The 21,548-nt window shown below is 43.6% G+C and overlaps 2 protein-coding genes across 16 annotated transcripts in view; both read left to right on the forward strand.

Annotated features, from left to right (window-relative positions):
• LOC6533498 overlaps positions 1–21,548 on the forward strand; it is a 48,681-nt gene that overhangs the window by 9,559 nt on the left and 17,574 nt on the right. For 14 of the 15 annotated variants that reach the window (XM_015194588.3, XM_015194582.3, XM_015194584.3 and 11 more), the window contains exons 2-4: positions 3,709–4,149; positions 8,931–10,435; positions 20,070–21,189. In XM_015194588.3, the coding sequence (XP_015050074.1) occupies positions 8,938–10,435; positions 20,070–21,189 (2,618 nt within the window). In that variant the 5' untranslated portion in view covers positions 3,709–4,149; positions 8,931–8,937. Of the gene's footprint in view, positions 1–3,708; positions 4,150–8,510; positions 8,642–8,930; positions 10,436–20,069; positions 21,190–21,548 lie in introns of those variants that run through there. The other variant, XM_015194585.2, reaches the window with a different exon arrangement.
• LOC26535874 lies at positions 18,710–19,976 on the forward strand. The gene has a single exon (XM_015194594.3). The coding sequence runs from the start codon at positions 18,833–18,835 to the stop codon at positions 19,934–19,936; it is 1,104 nt and encodes a 367-aa protein (XP_015050080.1). The 5' UTR covers positions 18,710–18,832; the 3' UTR covers positions 19,937–19,976.

Raw genomic sequence — 21,548 nt, forward strand, 5'->3', positions numbered from 1 at the left:
TAGAAGGTAATATGGTAAATGCAGCAAAGGGGGCGGGGTCGGTCACGCAAGGCGGCAGTTAGAGGAAACCCTATTAATGTCAAGTTCATTGCCACAATCCATCATTCGAGGAGAAAGGGGAAGGTGGATGGTGCACATTGCTGCTGGAGGATTTATTATTATGGGCAATATTGTGCAAGCTGCAACATTTCATTAGCTTGGCCCGCTGCGTTGGAAACTTGTTTACAGTGAGTTCCGTCTTTGCTGGCGGATTTGTCCAAGTTGCTCGAACTTGATATTGGCCAGAGTTGATTTTGAACTGAATATTTTGGCTTATCTGCCGATAAGAGCGCGTGATTTTGGCCCCAATCAATAATTGTCGTTCAATAAAATATATATTCCCTATGTATAATTGGGTGTATCTTATCTGGGAGCCACGTGCTGCTGCGATGGCAAGTCAAATTCAATTTGACAGTCTCGAATGTGCAATTAAAATTGACTTGCAACGTACTTTGCACTCTTTGCAACTCACCTTGCAGACCTTGGAAAAGCAATTTTCCGCAGCGACAATAAATTATGAGCTTGTCTAGTGAAGGAAAAAGTGGAAAAGCGGGAAAGCTGGGAAGAAAACGGGGTGGAGCCCAGGACTTGTGAAAGTTGGCAGAGGCCTCATTTTATCACCGCCACTTTGCATGTTCATTTACTTTATGTATGGGTAACGCCCTGAAATGGTTTACCTATAACTTTTCTGTAGCTATTTTAATGCTGCATTTCTTACGGGTTTTTCAATTACTTTAATGGCTTTCGTACCGATTCCAATTGTAATTGCAACTCCTTGGCTCACGGCGATTATCTACTTGGCCAGCCATAATTATTAACCCATGACGTTGGGGGAATCTGGTGGGGTATTTGGCAATTAAAATCGCCGCCCCGCCTCCATTTAATGTAACACTTACATGCTCTACTGCGCGGATAATTTACCAACATTTTTGCTCAATCTATTTCGCATGCCCAACTTACACTCGTATTGTTATTATCATTATCATTCCGATTTTCGCACTGCCGCAAAATGTCTTGGAAACGACGCGCATTAACGTGGCTAAAAACGGCTTTTTGCGGGCTTAACTGTTGATGGGAGTTAGAAATACTTTTTCCGATTGCCGTCAAGTTGCGATGATGGGGCATGCAATCTGATAATTCAGTTGATTATGAGCGGAAAATGTGAGGAATGTCTTGGCAGAATCAGAAATTGAGAAGCACTTAGCAGATAAGTCATAGAACGAATTCTACCACTGGGAATGAGCTTTTGACTATCGTATGAAGTCCATAGAATAGTTGATGTTTAGGTTTAAGAGTGAACACTACTTTAAAGTAGTTACGTATCAACTCTTGTGTATGTGCAATGTTTTTTTATACTTCCTCCGTTTACTCTATCACCTGAAATCCGATTGTAATTTTAAACGAGCTTTCAGCAAACATCAAAAAGCCACCCACCTGGCTCACTTCACTGCCCATTTCATTTGTTTGAAAACCAGAAAAAGAAGGTTTCTAACATTTTCCCACTGCCAGTCACTTTTTATTGGTCGTTCCGGAGTTCGGTGGACCAGACAGCCCACCTAAAACCTGGTAACTTGGTAACTTGGTAACTTGGCAACTTGGCAACTTGGCAACTCGGCTCTTAATAAGGCAAGACAGCATCGCATGGGCGGCGAGAACTTTTCTGCTCTGAAACCAATTTCTGGCGTTACATGGCTGCTCATCTGTGTTTCAGTTTTAGCCTGGCTTTCGGTTTTAGTTTTGGATTGGGCAGCTGCTTCTACTTCTACTTCTGCACCGTAAAAGGTCATGAAAAAGTTGTTTACTTCTTCCTGCTCAGACATCGCAGCTTATGAGGCCATAAAAAGCCAAAAGAATGGTGAGTGCGAATGGAGGAGAAGACCAACGCCTAAGCGGATTCGTAATAAAACTAAAACACGACATGTTGGTAACTTGAATGCGTTTAACACGTGAAACTTCAAACGAAAAAGGCCAGCGCTTTTGTTAATTTTTTGTATTTAGCAAGTCTTGTAAGCGTTACAGTGGAAATCTTGATCAACTCATGTCGATCGGCCTTGATCGGCGAAGAGCACTCGAAAAAGAAACAAACCTCTTGACGCATTTTTGTGATTGAAAGTTATGACATCTAATAATTATAATCAAGCCAACGAGCTGTTTTCGCTGTTGCTGCTGACGCTGCCATGATTTATACGCATCTTAAAAGCCAACTTGGTAATCACATTTGGCTCGAACCGACATCAAACCGTTATGAGCCGACGCAACCGCACAGACCTCTTTTCCTGATTCACTCTTAGTGGCAATAAACCCGGCCAACTAATGACATAGGCTTTCGGCCAAGAGAAATCTGATTGATTGTAATTAAAGGCCCCGCAAGACAGCAGATTCTAATGCCAACTTATTGGCACTTTCAGCCAGCATCTAGTTTATGGAACGCAAATGTCAAGCGGCAATTGGCGGATGATTGCCTGTTGGTTATGAGGCGGATGTTGGAAATGGCTTTCAAAAAGGAGGCAACTTGGCCAGAACGACCCTGTTTTTCATACACACTTCACTATGCTAGTAAACCTAATAAAAGCGGGAAATCAACTTGCATAATTTACAAATAACATTGGTTAAATTAGTAATAATCAATGAAATAATTTGTCTGCCATTCGTGACTTTCCCTTTCCATCCCACTCTCTCTTACCACTACTATATATCAGGAAAGTAAGCTCTTGAGGCTATTATCTTCCACAACTTCGCGACCTGCCTCAAGTAACTCACTTAACCCGACTCGCATTTCAGTTACATTTCTTCGTTTTGTTTAGCCATTTGATTACACCCACCACGATTTTCTCACGCACCATAAACGAGTGAAATTGTTGAACAACCATAAATTAGACAATTACAATGCGCTGAATGAATTTTCAGCTGGAGTTGTAGGCGTCCGCAGAGGGCAGAGGAAATTTATGAGCTTACCTTGAGTCCAAAGACCCCCGAAAAAAAACAATTCGTGAAGTTTGTAGTGGGGCAAATTAAGGCGACACATTGATTAGCCCCCCAAAAGCTAATAACATTGTTATTGTTGACTGATGACTGACGACTGCAGCTACTGGAAACGCTGTCTGTTTATCAATTGGCCGGACTTTCTCCCCGGTTTTTGGTTTCAGTCGATTGGGCTCGTCTTGAACTCTGGCGTTGTGTTTTCTCCCCTTTCGCGTTGCTGCAGCTCCAAATGAAACTAATTGCTTCCGTTTGCAACAATTCACCTTCAATTTTCCAGCGAGAAACGGCGAACCTACGGCAAATCCCTCGGAGGAGAGTCCAAAAACTAATTTCGTATGCCCCGGAGGGCCACCTTAAAAATGTGGCAATTCTATTGGGTTTCGTTGGCCAGCTTTCGGCTGTTTTTTTTTGGTTCATTGAACCTCCAAGTGCACAGAGAAAAAAAAGAAGATTACGATGTTGTAATGGAAATGATTTTAGTGAAGAAAATAATATGATGCGTAATATTCGCTAAGGGTTTAGTGGGAATGAAGTGTGCGAAATGAATGATCCATGTGCCTACAATGATTTAAAATCAATAGTAAATTTAAGTAGTAAACTAGTAAAAATTTTATACCGTGTATTTCAACATTTTTGCTCTCCTAACTCTTATTTGCGTTGTTTCTTCGATTGTTTTTTTTTTTGCAGAAATTTGCATTTTCATCTTGCGCAAAAGGCAAACCAAAAACACACAAAAAATGCTGACACCGATGAGGCCAGCGGTGGGTTGATTGGCTGACAACCACGACAACGTCCACGAACGAGAAGAAACAGCTAGACACGCTTCAGTGCATCGAGTGGGAGGAAGTGGAAGTGGAAGTGGATTTTGCAGCGGGCAAGTTGGAGCAGCATCACCTGGCTCCACTTGAATACGAACAAAGCTGAAAAAAAGCTGAAAACAGCTGAAAAACTGCAGAAAGAGCGCACTACAAACATCCCGCCACAATGACAAATGTTTGGAGCGGAGCCAGGCTTTAGGTGTAGAGCAGGTTTAATCAAACAACAAAGGCAAACAAAGGAGGAAACGAGGAGGCCAGCGAGGAGAAGGAGGAAGGACACCACATAGCACCTGAATTGGACAGGAGAAAGGTGAGTCCACTTTTGGCAACCGCCGGGGCAATAAATCCAAGTGCTCAGCGGGTTTATTACGAGATTACTGCAACTGTGGAATGTACATAAATTGCAATTAAACACCCCATATATTAGTGTTAGAAAACAATTACACCTTGAACACTATGAAAACATATTTATGCATAATAAAAGTCTTATATTTAAAGATTACATTACTCGCTTTAATAGTATTTACCTCGTTTTTTCCATAAACTCAACTTTATGCATGGCTCAACTTATAGCTGATGAAGCATAATCCCATCTGACAACTCGTATGCTCAGGATATGGAACACTTGTTCCATAAGCCGGGGCAACTCCCCTTCCCAGAGCTGCCACAACCGTTTTTTGAAAGCCCATCTCCCAGTTAGGCCATAAAAAACTGGCTAACACCACATACCTTCAAACGTGGTGAATCCTTAGCCAAGTTTGTGGATCCCTGGACTCCTTAATTATGCGCACATGAGACTCATTCGGGGAAAAAACACGAGTACGATGGCGCCACGTTGAGGTTTAGTTTATGTGGACAGCACTCGAGGGTCGCAACAAGAGTTTGGCGTAATACTAAAAATGATCTAATATCTACTTCCAAAGTGAACCCGATATAAAAAGTGAACTAAAATGGAAATATTTGAGGAATTTCCGCGCTCTACAAAATGTAGCATATGGAGTAGGTGGCTACCTGAGATGGGGAGTATGCAAATGTTGTGCCAGCATCCTGGCAGCTCAAGAATAGTCACCCGCCAAGTCGGCGACCACAGTTTCCAGCCGATTCCAGGCCACTGACTCAGTGGCAGTCATTTGTCAGGCTTATAAAAGTCAATCGGTGCGATTATGCAAATGGAATCGGATCGATGTGTGAGGCTCTAAACACTTTGATGCGCTGAGGACGTATCTCAATTGGTTTTGGCCTGGTGCTGGAGCTCCACAGCTCCTCCTCTGGTTATTCAATTTAGCAGGGCGCATCCTTTGAAGACCCGTTCTGTGGTGGGGCTTGCATATCTGCACTTGCACGTAGGCACAATCCAGTTTGGGTGCGGAATTTCAGAAGTGGGATACTGCCGGAGTGGGATCGCAAAGCCCACTCCACTGGGGGCCACCGCGTGCAGACTTACCAACTTGTTTTCCCACCGTTTAATTGGCATAATTTGTCTAACAAGACCAGCGAACCACAGACAACACACACAATACACATAGTACACACAATGCACAACACCCAACACACACAACATTGAGAACAAGCAGCGACAACTCGTTTCGCATTCATCGCCGCTGCGGTAAGGCGACCGTATCAAAACATCTTGAATCGTTGTGTTCTTGTTTAATAAGTGAATGTTGTTGGTTGTGTTTTTTTTTTATATTGGTCTGTACCTTCGTTAGTTGTGTTACTAACCAGGCCTACGCGGAAAATTGTAAGTCTACAAGTCTATAGGTATATAAGTCTGTGTGCCAGACAGTTGTTACGACTGGCGAAGGTTGGGCTTGGAATCGAAATGAAAGAAATACAACTAACATAGTTGACTACACAAAAGCTGGGGAACAATTCTAGGAAGTACTGCGACTCTTTGTGAAGCAGCGTCCAAGGTTGATCTCTAAATTAAAAGTCATAGATGTAACTAGTATGTTGAAATGGAAAATCTGGAAAAAGTGTATGTCAAAGGAAGTTGTTGTTTTGGAAGAAATTATAACCCTTTAACTAGTTTAGTTCATTCTGATGAATTCAAGATACATATTATATATGTTATACTAACTATATGTTATACTAACTAATTGTAGAAAAAAGAAGTCAAGAGATTTTATTATTATTATTTTTTTTTTTAATATGTCTCTTGTTAACCCGGATCTGATTGTTCACAGCAGTGACTGTGGTTCCCGACATCATCATCATCATTAGCATTTCTGCTGTTCCGATTCCTATATCCATATCATATTAAGCATCATTTTCCTGGCGCCAACTTTTATTTCGTGTGAACTGGTGGGCAACTCCAAGACCTCCCAGCGGGGGTTCCCATCTCCCCTTCACCTTTTATATGGTATGGTATGCTATGGTGTGGAGTACCATCCACAGATCCCGACGCGTAGGTAGGTGGCTCCACTAATTGCTACCAATCTTTTGTGCCCGCCACTTCACTCCACTTGCACCCGGTGTGCCACTGCCATTCACAATGGGGCCATCATTTCATTGTTGACATTGTTTTCTTGTTCACGCTCAAGAGACTGAATGTTGACGCAATTATAACACATGGCGTCGTCGCTGGCTACCCGCTGTTCACCTGGTCACCCGGCCTCCTCCTCCTGGTTCCAGTTACCATGTGCCAGTCCCTCCTCCGCCATCTCGCCTGGATCACGTGTTTGAGCTAACGAGTGCAATTTAACATTTTGCCGAGTGCAATTAACATTTATGCAAAAATTACAGAGACAGGGGTAAACTAGTTTTTTGTCATTTGCCAGGCGCAAATTGCAAATGATGATCGTTATCGTTCTGATCGGGGGCATTTAGCGCTGATTACAGTGTTTTAATGGGGTGTCTTAATCCGTATTCATGCTAATGATAATGGTGACAGTTATGCTGAGAAAGGTGCTGCGGCTGAATGGATTCTCCGTCGTTTTATAATGCAAATTACTCGGTAACCGTAATGGATATTGTGGTTCACAAATGGGAGGAGTATAAATCTCTTCAGAGTAAAAGCAGTTAGACTATATCGTAAGCTCAAGAAGTACTGAATTTTAAAAGCATAATAAAATCGATGATACTCTGCAAAGTATATAGCAACGATATGGGCTATTCATCATTTTGCATACACCCTTGAAAGCGCTCAATGGGAGATCTTGCCATGAACTGTGTGATTAAATTGCGATGCCAAGAAGCCAAGGACAAGGAGCCATGGAGGGACCCCATGTGGCAGTTATAAATAGCAGTGTAGTCTGCCAACCGAGCAGCCAATGGCACCACAAAAGCTGCAAGGATTGTGCACTTGAGCAGCTTGCTGGTCGTGTCCATGTCGATGTCCTTTCACGTCCTCGCCTCGCTGGCCATTTGCAGTGGCATTCATTTATAATGAGGGTGGATGGATGGATGGATGGATGGATAAATGGAGAGGAACTGTCATTAAATCAATATCAGTTTGGGCAGCCAAATAAATCTGCGAGCTCATTAAACTTTTACCACGGATATTATGCAGCGAGTGCAACGTTGTTTTCCCTCCGGGAAGAAGCAACGCGGCGGATGCGTAATATTTTAAGTGATTCCTTTTGGGTTCACCTCATCCGCCATGTGGTACGGGTACTTTTGAATGATACAGCAACGGTCGAGATCACCGGCTATATTTATCTCGCCGTAATCTATATCTTATCCACGTCCATCCTAATTCACGGTCACATGCATTGTGCATTTCGATTAGATTAGATAAATGTAGGCACCATCCGTCGCCATTGTCTCGTGTTTCGGGTCGCTTCCATATTTACATATTTATTATTACTAGACTTAAGAGCCCAGGCAGCTATTTACACAGTGCGGCTGACTGTTCAGTTGCGACCTTTGTCTCGATTTTGGTCGCTCCTCCTAATTGTGTGGACATGGGTGTGAGTTCACTATCTGCCGATTTGTTTACCTCTTCGCCTGTATTTGCTCTTTTCAGTCAGCTAGTTAGGCGCGTATTCCTATTGACTTTGCGATAAGTTTCGACTGTCTGCGCGGTTCAGATAGTCTGTGTGGCACAAACTGCGCTTTTTTCGCCTCCTTTCAGAGAACAATGATTATAAAGAAGTTCGTTTTGTAAGGGGCGGGGGGGTAATGTGTATAAAATTAGCTTAGCTCATTAGCTGAGTTTAGTAGTTATAAAGTTCTAAGAGAAAGGTTAGCTAGCTTCATTTTATGAGTGGTGATAAAGTTTTGTTTAATCTCTTGTAAAATCCCACAGCAGGGATTTACCCAACTACAGTTGCTTACAAACCACTCAGCGTAGGAGTAGTTCCCACCGCCAGTAGGGCATTGTGCGGTACCAGCCTGGCCCAACTCGTAAATCAATACCGCCCGAGCCGATAACGGTAACCACTACCCTATCACCTACGCCACATCGCATAGCTTTCAATGTCGCACCGCAGTGTTCCCCACTCACGGCTCTCCGGGTTCTCCGTGTCTCTCGGGGCCTCTCTTCTTGCGTTTTCTGCAAAGAAAGCCCCAACTGGGCCCCAACTGGGCATATGGCAATGCCTTCTCTTTTTCAGCCAGCAAACAACTGAGTTTTGTTCACTTTTTCAAAGACTTTCACACATCCAACACCTGGAACTCAACTCAGAAGGGTCCGGATATTGGGGGGGGCTCATTCATATCAATGGCAACTTAATTGTGTTTGATGTGCAGAAAATAACAAACAAACGCATAACAAAGGCATCAGCATAAGTATCAGCAGAAAGTAAAGGTGAAAATCGACGCGAAAGTCAGTCAAATCGATGAGCAAGAAAATGGCAAAGGTAAAACTGCAATAAACGTTCAAGTTACCCATCGATTTTATCAGTTTGGCCATTAGGGTGCGGCTGGTTGGAATTTGTAACACAGATAGCTGAATCCCTCAATATACACGACTTCCGCTGGTAAAGGAAAAACACCGGAATTCGCAACAAACATTGTGTTATAAGTTAATGAGATAATTTTTCGAATTGGTGGCAAGTTGGTTTCACCAGAGAAACGTTGCATGTATTAGTTGTAGTATTATTTAATAACTAACTTGTACTAATAAAATTTTCTTTGATTTCCTTGCAGTTCCATCATGGAAAAACCAATGCACCATGCACCCGCTCCCGTGGGTAAGGTGAGCCAGATAGCCAACATCTTCCAGCGCAAACCCATTGAGATCCAGCCGGTGGAGCAACTAAGTGCTGTGGCCGCCGCCCACGCCGCTGCCGCCGCCGCCGCTGCTGCCCACCACGCCCACGTCCAAGGAGCACCGGCGGTGCGCACGGAATCTCACTCCGCCAGGTTCAATAACGCCCGGGCTCTGTTCGAGAAATTGGGCGTGGAGTCCAATTCGAATGTGAGTTCGCGACTGCTGCGAAGTGGTTCGCGCGAGGACAACCTGTGTGACGGTTCGGATCGCTCGTCCTCGCGCTCCTCGGATCGCTCACAGTCGCCGCCCAAGCGGAGGACTCCGTTTCCCTCCGGCGTATCACTCGTGCACAATAACAACAATGCCGCCAATGTGGCGCAGAATGGAGTTGCACCCGAGCAGCGCCTGAGTAACAGCAAATTTATTGTGGAACCAGCGGCGCAGGTGGTGCCCACCTCGGTGGTCAAGTATCCGCAGCACAATATATCCCGCTTGAAGTCGGAGGAGCCATCGCCGATTCCACCACCAGCCGGTGGCTCAGTGAGTGCTCTGTTCGCCAGTTCGGGCGCTGACAAGCCGGAGAAACCGGAGCGAAAGTTCAATTCACGGGAGCTGATCGAGAAGCAAAAGAAGTGGACTTCCCATTTCACCAAAACCAAAACAACTCGGACGCACAGCGATCTAAACCGCTGCGACATCATACGTACAGTGCCCGGCACAGGGCTGATCATGGACAGCGAGAAGGTGGCCAAGCCGGCAATGGAACCGCCACAGCCTCCGCCAAATGCCAGTCCCAATCCGCCAGCGCGAGCACAGGCGCCGCCAGAAATCAAGCCAAGGAGCGGCAAGATTGGCAGTCCGGTCAAGTCGCCGCCATTGCCGCCCATACCGGCGGTCAAGCCAAAGAACGTGAGTCCGGTAAAGTTCAATCCGGATAGGGTGCGCCAGTCGCCGACCAAAACTGCAGATAACTCGCCGCCTCCACCGCCGGCCAAGTCGGCAGCTGTGCTCCAGAGATCCCTGATGCAGGAGCAGCAGGAGCTGCTGAGGAACTCCTGCGATCAGGGCGTAGCACCCATTCCGCCGGAGAAGCCGCGCAAAAAGTCCGTAGATCTCATCGAGGATGCACTGCCCTTGACCAACTGCTCCACGCCCTCATCCTGCGCCTCGCCCACCAGCTCCTACCTAATGCAGCCGGCCAAGAGAGGATCACTGGACGGCGGATCCGGAAATGGTCAGTATCCCGGCAACGGACTCAGTGGCAGCACCAATTCGGCTGCCTCGGGATCACCGGTGGCCAGTGCCTCCTCGGGACCTTCGTCGCCAGTTCACACTGAGGATGAGAAGCAGGAGAACGAGTCCACGGAGAAGTCGGAGATGGAGTACTACCACGGAGGCAACTACAACAGTGTTCCCAGGCGACGACGCAGCGAAAACGAAGGTGAGCTCTTTAAAAGAACAAATTATTCACAAACTTGTTTGGTAGACAAGAATTCATACAAAAGCAAAACAATTTCCCTAAAAAAGAACTAAAAACCAAACAAAAACCCCGCTGATAACGTTGACAAGGAGACGACAAAGAATATTTGATGACTCATCACGGAGCTGATAGTATTTAGATTAAATGTGCAATTAGAGGCTTCATAAAAGGGCTTTTATATTATTATATGCCCTGCCTATGGACATCAAAAGTCAGCTAATCCCAGGGGAGATCTAGTTTCCATGTTGCTCCACTTTGTTGTGGCCCTTTCCTTCCTTTGCAGACATAATTGATAGCCTTTTGAATCAGGAACCAGAACCAGCAACTCGTCTCAGGGCATTCTCGAACTTCCTTCATTGCGAAGTTTTGAACTTTGCTGGCTCGAGTTCAAACACCTTCCAGACATTCTCCTTGTGTGTGTGTATTTTGTTGTGTGCTGGCTGAACTGCCAGGTCGACTTCATTGTGCAGTGGCCTCCTGTTGTCCTCCACTCCACACCACTCCACTCCCCCCAGCTCATCAACAGCCATGCCATTCCATTTCATTGCATCCCACATTCATTACAAGTTTTTCTAAGCGGTGTACAAATCGTGACTTGCGCGCCGCCCCAACTCCGCCCAAGACCCTTGCCTGTCCTAACACCACCTCTTCAAAGTCTACTCAGTTGCTAGTCCTACACTGGGAGAAAACATCGCCTTCTTATGTCAACTAAGTGCCTTTCTTTTGTAAGCACATGCAAGGAAGTTGTAGAAGAACATTCCACTCATAACTACTTACTAACTAGAGAATCGATTGCACTTGATATGAGTATTTTTTGAAATGTGTCTTAAAGAGTTAGCTTATTTCTCTGCGTGTGCTCTGGAGGCAAATTCCAATATGGGTCAAACACAGCAGGCATATCAAATGCAGCCCCCAACGACAACGGCTCGACAAGCAGCATTCCAAGCGCTGTGCCCTGCTCCCCGATGCACTTCGTCCTCCTCCGCGGGTGCAATGCTCACAATCTGTCGTCGCCCATCTTCATGGTCCGAGGCTCGTTGGCGTTTGGCGGATTTTGTTGGGATTCCCGCCCCCTCGTGGGCTCTTCTACTTGGGATTTGCTCTTCTAGCGACTCCACACATAAAATTGTATTAATGCCAGATTAGGAATTCAATGATGCGTTGCTCCTCTGCTCCTCTGCCCTCCACCATCGTCCGGGAGTCCATCCCAAGCCATCCCATCCTGCTGCTGATTACAGAATTGGAATTTGCACGCCGCACTTCCGCCAGCAGCCGCAGTTCGCAATCTCAGTTTGATTCGCATCCCGAAGATACCACTTTTCAATGCTCTTTTTGGGGGGGTATTTTAACTTGCAAATCAAAGAGGCTTAGTTATAAAAAAATAGCAAACTGTGAGATATTTTTCAGTTTGAATCATTTCTCAATAAAATAATTAATATAATGTAATTGTTAATTACATCACTATTGGCACACTGCCAGATTCATATGGTAGCATATAGTTGGCAAATTAAAATATTTAGCTTGCTAATTACCTGAAACTTGGCTGTGAAACAATATAGCATGTCTGAAAGTATAAGCACTTTGGCACCAACAGTACCCTGTAGTATTTGACTTGTAAGGGTATTTGGAGTTTGTGGTTTCTACTGTCCGCTTTACTCCTCGAGTTGTAGCTTCTGCCGATTATTGGTTATCTGGCGATGCGAACCGGGGTCTGGAAGTCGTTTTAATTCATAAATGGCAGTGTTGTGTTCATGAAGGGGGCGTGGCGCACCTTGATTTATTGATTTCATTGCTGTGGAGGGCGCACTGGAATTAAGTGGATTGGATTATGTGCTCAAGTTGGGGTAGGTTGTGTGTTGTGTCTGCAATTGCCTTGTCCGTATGGAGTCCCACTTTTTCTTCTTTTCGAGTAGAGTGTCTGCCTTTTTTTTACCTATTTCCCCTATGCTCAGCTATTCTCGTGCTCTTTTAGTAGACCAAACACGATTTTTACAGCATTTTCTTGTCAAATCGCTGACACAGCACCCGTCACATGCTTAGCGCCATCTAAATGCAAATGGGAGAGTGAGTTTGTTGTGCTCTATAAACATCGTGAATAGAGTGAATAAAGTGCAGACTCAGATGGATAAAATAGTTTTTTTAAAATGCTTTTTTTTGGTAAAATATTATTTAAACTTCAAGATAGCGACTAAAAGTTTTTAAACTCCATGAGAAGGGGATATTACTAATATTTTCAAGTGAATCACTGTACTTATGGCCTTGCCATACCCCAAACGAGTGTCAGACTCGAGACATGACGAGCACACATGAATGGGACATGGACTCGTTGGGGGTAAAATGGGGGGGATTGGATCGGGAAGCAAATGAACCAAGTGAAATAGAAACATAGAGTCGAGTGGAAGGCCTAGGCTTCTGTGCTGCATGGCACATTTTGAATGGCTTGCGTCCGCCTGTCACATTCACGAGTTTATAAATAACGCGGAAAATACTACTCATACGACTGCGAGAAGATGGGTGCTTTCAGGTGGGGAATAGTTCCAAACTGAGCACTAAAAGAAACTTAAAGGAAATTAAACTTCCGCAATATTCCCCTTAAATCAATGAAGTATATAAAGTTTATTGGCTTGATTGCTTAGCAGCGAATATCAAATTAAAATATTTTACTGCAGAAAAGCTATGTAGCTTGCTTAAGTATACAATTTTTCTTTAAGTGCAGAGTGTCCACCACCTCCGTCTGTCAGTAAATTATGCCCGCCGAAAGTTGCTTGTGCTCCACTTTATAGCAGCACAATGAAACATGATGGGCACAAATATTTTATCATTATATACATACATATATACATATTGGTTAATCCCAAACGGAAGGTATTATTTATCACAAATTAAAAGCCGCTCAAATATTGACAATGTGTTACGAATAGACTGGACGAAAAGTGGGGGCTCGGCTGCATTTGTGCGTGTGTGCCGCCAACGCAAACAAAACGAAAACAATGAAGACAACACACACAGTTTACAACAAACGATGTACGCTTTTATTAACAAAGAGTCGGAAAGAATAGCGAAAATACCCACAAACAATTTGTATCGCTTTGAAGTTCTTTGCATTGAAAATTTTCATTTCCTTATCAAATTTCAAATTTGTAAGTGCCTTAAGTGCCAACTACTGTTTTTGCTCAGTGTATTTGCTTGAAGTGGGTTCTTGTCTTCGCTGGCGTCACTACAGCCCTGGCAATGATTCATATGGTTTGAGTCGCAGCTATATTCGTACTCTTAGTTTGCTGACACACCACAGCTTAGTCTGCTGAACAACAGATGGCGCCAGTGGCAGAACTGCTTGCACTGCTTGCAACAACTGACCATTAATATTCCTTCAAGAAAAGGCTAGTTTATTATGTTTTTGCTTAAAAATATAAAAGAAAAACCAAAAAAATTGTTTTCAATTCTACTGGCAATAGCAATTAGTTAGTTGATACTAGTACTTTTTATATAATTATAATACGTTTTATAGAGAGCAAACCATCAGAGTTCAATGATCCAATGTCTTAATGAAAGGCGCGTGGGTTTCTTAGACAGCCACTTGCAGACGTTTTCCCCTCGGTTTTCCTCTTCTTTGTTTGCCTACTTTGACCACCCAGCATCTTCGCATTTTCCTCATTTATGTTGTAGTTTTTCCACAGTTTTTCTTCACTTCTTTTCACGCCAAACTGATGACGTCCATTGCGAAAATGTGCTGAAAAATGTTCACATCAAAAAAATAATCAACGCGACATTTTGCTAGAGAGAAAACTCTTTTGAAATCGTCACAAACGCTGTGTGAAGTCCACTGACGGAAATTGTGGGTAATATCCTACAAATAGTTAATATTCGTATTGAAATAGTTCAATTGACTTTTGGACAACTATTTTGACTGCTATCGAAAAAAAACGCATTATTTTTTATCAAAAAATCTAAAAAAATATTTTTTGTGAAAAATTGGATATTTTCAATCGGCGTTTTCGCCATAACTTGACCAAGAATGGCCGCACAGCTAAAATAAAGACTGTTTTGTGCTGCTAATAAACATAGCTAACTATGTCCTTCCCTACTTTTTCGGTTTTCGAAAAAAAAAAATTTGACAAATTTTTGCATTTTCGATAAGACCATCATCAAAATTTGCAAAAAATGGCAAAAAATTATCATTTCAATGTATGTACATGGATCGATAGGGAATTTTGTTACGAATTCAACGAGGTATGGCATTCCACCTTTGCACAACTATTTTGACTGCTATCGAAAAAAAAGGATTATTTTTTATCAAAAAATCAATTTTTTGTAAAAAATAAAATATTTTCAATGGGCTTTTTTAATGGATTTTTCGCATAAATTATGGTTCCAAAAAGGTATATAGCAAATTATCTACTCTGCTTCCGCTTGCTAAATATCATTCTCGGCTATTTTCATTCAATTTTATTATTAGATATCACTAGTCGAAAATCAGTCTCGACACTTGACTGATTCTCTCGGATTTCTGGCCTTTCCCAACATTTCATTTTGCGGATTTTGCAATCTGGCAGCTTGACAAGCGGCGACCCTCGAGAAGAATGTGTTCGAAATCCACTCGGAATACCCTGTAACTTGGCTGCCACATGTCTGGCCCCAAAAAACGCACGCCAGAGAAAGAGAGAGAGAGGGAGAATGTTTCGCCGATCTGTCAGATCTCTCGGCTATATGCCCATTTTCCACGCTCTCTCTTCTTCGCAGCGATGCTGAAAAAGCGAAAATTTTCTGCGGCCGTTCTTCAGTTGATGTCGCGTTGATAAGCGGGCAAGAACTTTCGCAATAAATTCAAAAAAAAATTTTTAACGCGTAATCGAAAGAATTCCCAAAACAAAATACTTCAATATAGTCTATAGTACAGAGAAGATAATCCGAAGCCGTGCAAATCAAAACAAATTATTCGCCGCACGTTGCCCCGATGCGATGCGAAGAAATAGAAAATTGAAATATATAGTAACCATGAGCTAGGGGCGTGATTTTTGAGGGTTTGTTTCGATTTTCGAATTTCGAGGGGCACGTGAGGTGGCAGATTTGGCTTTTTTGTCCCCCTGACTGATAACAGATAACAGATCCTCGCCTTCGGAGTCTGGAAATGACTTGTATGGTGCGGAGAGGTCTGGCTTTTTCTTGTCACCGTCGTTGTGATCAGTTGAGAATTTGAACTGTGACGGGAAAGTGCTATTAATGGCGATCCTCTTTTTGAATCAGCTCTAAGTGTGTCCAAGAGGTATTCATTCACTTGCAACTCTACGCATTGCGTAATTCATTTGAAATTGTCTGAAATTTAATTGCAAACTGCCCGAGTGACCCTAATATATGCGGCAGTTGCGCTTCAAAACGAGTTAATTGATGGCGGTCAGAGAATACAGATGTACAAAAGATGTACAAATGTGCAAAAAGAACGCAAAAGATGCAAACATCTGCCAGCTGCATCGGAGTATCTTCTGGATATCGAAAATTATGGAAGCCTTTCTTTGTTTCGCCGCAGGTTCAGTGAACTGCATTTTGTTTTGGCGACAAACAAAATATTTAAAAAATTCATTCACATTGCCTGGGAAGTTTTTCTTGGCATGGCAACAGCCACCAGAGAATGTTTAAACTTTTCCTATATTTTTTTCGCATTTTTCTCGCACACTTCTGCTGCTTTTTCTCCTTTCGCCGAGTTTATTTTCATTTTCAAATTTAAAATTGTTTGCCACAACAGAAATATTTGCGATTGTCATGTGTTTGCAGTTTTCGCCATTCAGAGGTTGTAAAATATTTCAGTGTTGGCATTTCTTCCCCTAGTTTTCCTGTTGCCTGTTGCTGCTGGACGGAAACAGAAATGTGGCCAGCAGATATTCAACGACTTGCATTGAGATACTTTCCTTGGGCTAAGAAATGTCCTCAAGTATTCAAAATCAATTTGAGTTTCAAGTGCTTTAAGTTATTTTCTTGGGTCGTAAAAACTTGGGTTGGCATCCAGTTAGGTTTCTTTTCTTTGTAGTTTTTGTTATAGCCAGTTAATTGATTACCAGTTACCATTTATAATAGTTATCTGTCTAACAAAACTTGCATATTTAAATCAATATTTTATTTATGCATTTTGAAGCATTTGTTTGCATATACACAAATTCACATTATAAAATTTGAAATATTTGTGCAGTTGTTCAGATTGCCGTTTTTTTTTTTGCTTTAATGAATTTCCAGGAGTTTAGCTCGCTCAGCTATTTTGCAGGACATGCAGAGGATCTCTGTGCCCTGTTTTTAGCCACAGAGATTTAAGACTCTGCTTTGTTTTGGCCTCGTTTGTGTTTTCATTATGCATATCTGCATTGTCAGGACTTTTGGAAGTTGACCCAACAAACCAACAAGTACACGAATGCCGACTTTCTATATCATTCACTCCACACACTGCAGCTGCCTTTCTTCCCGGGGATTCCCCTTCTTATCTGTGCGTTTTTGGCACATTTTGACAGCAACTTCCGTTTTTTGTCTTGACATTTCTTCTTGCGTCTCTTGCAAAATCTTCCCTTTCTCTGTTTTTGGCTTCTCTAATTTGCTGTCGCTTTGTTGTGGTTCCTCAAACAATTATTTTTGCATTTTACTAGGCAAATTTGTTCATGGTTTTACTGGTCGTTCCTCAAAGTGAAAAGCAAGTGGCTACATTTTTCACCCATTTTTCTTTTTTAGCAAACACAAATCGATTTTTTCGCCTTTGATTTATGAAAAGCATTGGATGATTGTGTATATATGTAGTTGCATTTTTTCTATTCATTCATTTTCATTGCTTCAATTACTGCGGAAGTTATTTATAAACCTTGATTTATTGGAAACTTTTCCCCTTTTCGTTTGCCCCCTTTTTTCTGATTTGCCATTTGTTACTTCTCATTAATTGTCTTTTGTTTGCTTTTGTTTTAATTCTCGTGCTATTTTTTGCAAAGCATTTATTTCTGGCCCGGTTTTTCATTAATTTTCGCATCTCATTATACAACGCACACACACACACACAGAGCGAACAAAAGTGTGATTTTCGCCTTCGATTTTTCATCGATTCCAATTGCGTTTGTTTACGCCTCCTACCGCCTCCCTCCATCCAAATTGGACGACCTTCGGAATTTGGCTTGAATTTTCATCAAGTTTATTTACTTGAACCGAAACAGAAATCACACATACGCCGCATTGGCCCTCCCCCAAACTGGCCGACCTCAGTTTGCCCCGTTTGCATTAAGTATTCATGCTGCTCTTAATTAAAAGCGCACGCATGTCTAATTGGCATTAAGCATACGCCAGGGTGCACTTGACCAGCTCCAGCAAGCTGGCCAACTCCGGCTGCTGTGGTCAGTCAACTGGCAGCACCCGAAATCCATCCTGGCCTGACCTTGTTATCATGTCCTCGGCAGGCTCTCCTCTTTGCTGGCCAACAACAGCAGGCCGTGTGAGAGTGACATTTGCATTGAAGGATTGCTTTGCCATTCAAATACTCACTCAAACTCGGTGGAAATTTATGAAATTAAACCCAAACCCTTTTTTAATCATGGTTACTATATGAGCACTCGTTTTTATTACTTAATTCACCATCTGTTTAGTAATCACAACATGCGTAGCTCAGAACATTGATAAGTGTCAGTGAAGGGAACAAAAATGTGTCTCAGTTTGCGAAAACTTTGCCAAGCCTGTCGAGGTTAGTACTAGTGGAATGAAGAACGTGTTTGCATAAAAACTATACTTGAATACAAATATTTAAAATAGCTCGAGACGTTTATTTATCCGCGTCCAAGATAATTGGCAAACTTACAAAACTTCTAAGACATTCCACTGTCAATTGGAAAATGCCTACACGTTTTACCAAACAAAATATAGTATATATACATATAAATATGTCGCATGTCTGCTCCATCTCCCCACTAAAGATCCCCAAGGGTCCAATGAAGAGATGTACATATACATACGCGTATTTGGAGGCGGCTGGCTACTGGCTATATTTATGCCTTCCGTTGACAGCTTTAGCATCGGCACCTACACACGAAAATAGTCGTCTGAAAAGTCCCAAAATATATATGTGTATGCAAGTTGCGATTATCTCTGATCCATTAAGGCATTCGTGTTGCCCAGCGAAATTCGTGCATAAATAAATAAATTAGGAAAATGTGTAGTTAATTAAACAATTCATTCAAAGTGTCACAACATTTAGCGCTGAACCTGTGACTCACATATCTATATTTTCAAGCTAAGGAATGTGTGAATTATTCAAATATCAATAGAATCAAACCTTGACACTTTTGGATTGTTTGATCAAAACAAAATTAACAATATTACACGCGTGAATAACATAAATGAATTATGCCAGATTCCAAAGAAGTGGCGAGCGAGAGATGGAAGAATACTAGCCATACCAGCCTGCTCCTGAGCACATCCTACACTAATGAGCCGCACGAGGAGAGCCGCACCAGTGCGCATCGCAGTCAGAATCCAAGTAGCAGTGCCAGGATATTGGAGGAGAATGACCAAAAAAATAGCGCACTGCTCTCCAACGACTTTGTGCTGATGCTGGACTGCTCGCCCAGTCCGGAGGATGTGTTCTGCGAGAATACGCCAGAGTTCAGGACCTCCTGGCTGTGGCTCAACAAACTGACCACCTTGCACTGCCACACGCTCTACGATCTGCGCATGCGCAACGCGTACATGAGTCATTTCATCGTGTGCCTGAACCAAAGGCGTCTGACTGGCGTTTTCGAGCAGCCTCCGCCGGCGGAGTTGACTTGGTTAGACTTCTCGCAGAAGCAAGCGGCTCAGCAGTCCGCTAACCCAACTGAAATGCCGCGTTTGTGTGATCTGAATGAATCCTCTTTGGCTGCACTTAACTCCCCTTCATCACATGGCTGTTGTGGCAATCGGTCCACCTCTGAGTATTGGGATGCCTTCTCGAACTGTCGTCGTCCTTCGGGCGGAACTACTGACTCCATACCAAAACCACAACTCTGTAGGAGGCGACAGCTACTCCGTTCCGTTCCCATGACCAGTGATGACGAAGTGCGTCAGCTGTACAGAAACGAGAAAGTGAATTTCCGTTTAAGCAATTCCACTTCCTCTGCCGCAAAATCGTCCAGTCGATCGCTATCCTCGCCATCTAAATTTCTGCCCAGTAGGAGGAAGCCCAATGCGTTTCGGAATGCAGGTAGTCAAAAGTCACCCGAAGAAGCTCGCCAACGTATGATCGATTTGATGGAACTCATTAGGATGGAGTTGCGCGGTGAACCGGATCCGGATAACAAGGAGCTCTTGGAGGAGGAGCTGAAGAGATATCGCGAGTTTTTCGAGCAACATTTGATGGATAATTCTGATTTCGAGCCGCATTTGAGTGATAATTCGAACTCGGAGCGCGCTTATATGCTTCTCAATATGCAAAAGGATCTGATTAGAATGCTCAAAGAGGATTTCGCATAATGAACAAACTAGTTGCTTAATAAAAAATTCTATTTTTATATATTAAACAAAGTGTAAACTTACGGGGTTTCAGAACTGGTAGCTTTCACTTATAAACTATCCCTATATTAATGGCTCATTTCTGTGTTTCCAGGTCGTAAATCTGTGGACGACTCTTCGCCATCGGCCAACAACCAACAGCAGCAGCAGCAACATTCCATTCCCGGCTCCGCCAACGGATCTCCCCAGCGAGTGGCCAACAAGCGCAGCAGCATCACGGTGAACATGCCAGCCGCCGGTCTTGGCCAGCGTCCTCCGAGCATTATATCGACGACCAGCCAGGACGAGGGCGGCTTCAATGAGTCCACGCCGGAGCTGAAGGCGAAGCTGCAGCCCGCCTACGACCAGACGGAGGAGCAGCCGCACAGCCTCAACTACGTGGACGTGGGCTATCGCCTCAATCCCGATGGCAGCGAGAGTCGCGAGGTCTACGGATCGGAGGCTGAACTATATGACACGGCCAAGGTGACCGATATGCAGCGCAAGTTCCACGGAGCCAATGGCTTTGGCCAGGAATCGAGCACGGTGTATGCCATTATCAAGCCGGATATGCAGGAATCCCAGCCAGTGGCACCCGCAAGAGGCGTTCTCCTCCAGTCGCCCACTTCGTCCAGCGTTGAGGGATCCCCACTGCATCGTGGTTCGTACAATTCCCCACCCGTGGGAGTGGTTTCACCAATAAGGCGGCGCAACAGCAGCAACCAGGATCAGAGTGTGGGTGGTGGAGGCAGTGCCAAGTCCACGCCCCCTTGCTCGCCCGCCCGTTCGGCCTTGGTGAAGGGCATTGCGCCCATTGCCTCCATCGATGCGCACGAAGAGGAGGAACTAGATCTCGCGGAGGAGGACGAACACCTGGCCGTTGAGTATGTGGAGGTGCTGGAACTCCAGCAGGACGATGATGAGGAAGAGGCTCCTGTTCTGCCCGAACGACGAGCTCCAGCTCAAGGCTCTTTGGAGCTGCAGGATCTGGAGTATGCCGATACCAGCGCTGGCGAGGATGAGGAGGACATTATCAACCACTTGAAGGGCGACGATATCCTGGATGTGGAACTAATCGACGATGTCGTGGATGAGGTGATCAAGGTGCATGTGAACCACAGTGTGGCCATCGCTCCTCCGGTTCAAGCTGCTCCTCCAACTGCGGCGATTCCGCGGGTGGACAGCCTGCCGGATGACATGACCGCCGCCGAGGCCGAAAGATTGTTGAGCTCTAGGTAAGTCACTCCAAGTGAAGTTTATTTACTTTTGTTTGTTATCTGTAATCTAGGCATGTTTCTTGTTTCATTTACGTATTGTAACTTATCAAGTATGTCAGAACTAAGCATGTTATACTTTTAGTTTTTATCCTGTTTATATAATCATAATCATATAATTCATAAACTATTTCTTATACTTTAGCCTTTAGTATTTCTTGTTTTAAATCTTTATTTATGTCTGCATATCTTGCATATATGTATTACCTATTTTTATGTAGTGCATTGTACTCAAAGCATTTTCTTAGATTTCTGCCCATATTCATCATTTTAAGTTCAGGTATTCCTAGTTAATCAGCACAAGTAGCCAAATAAAATAC

Source organism: Drosophila yakuba, chromosome 3L (assembly GCF_016746365.2).
Source record: "Drosophila yakuba strain Tai18E2 chromosome 3L, Prin_Dyak_Tai18E2_2.1, whole genome shotgun sequence".
In the NCBI taxonomy this organism is placed as follows: domain Eukaryota; kingdom Metazoa; phylum Arthropoda; class Insecta; order Diptera; family Drosophilidae; genus Drosophila; species Drosophila yakuba.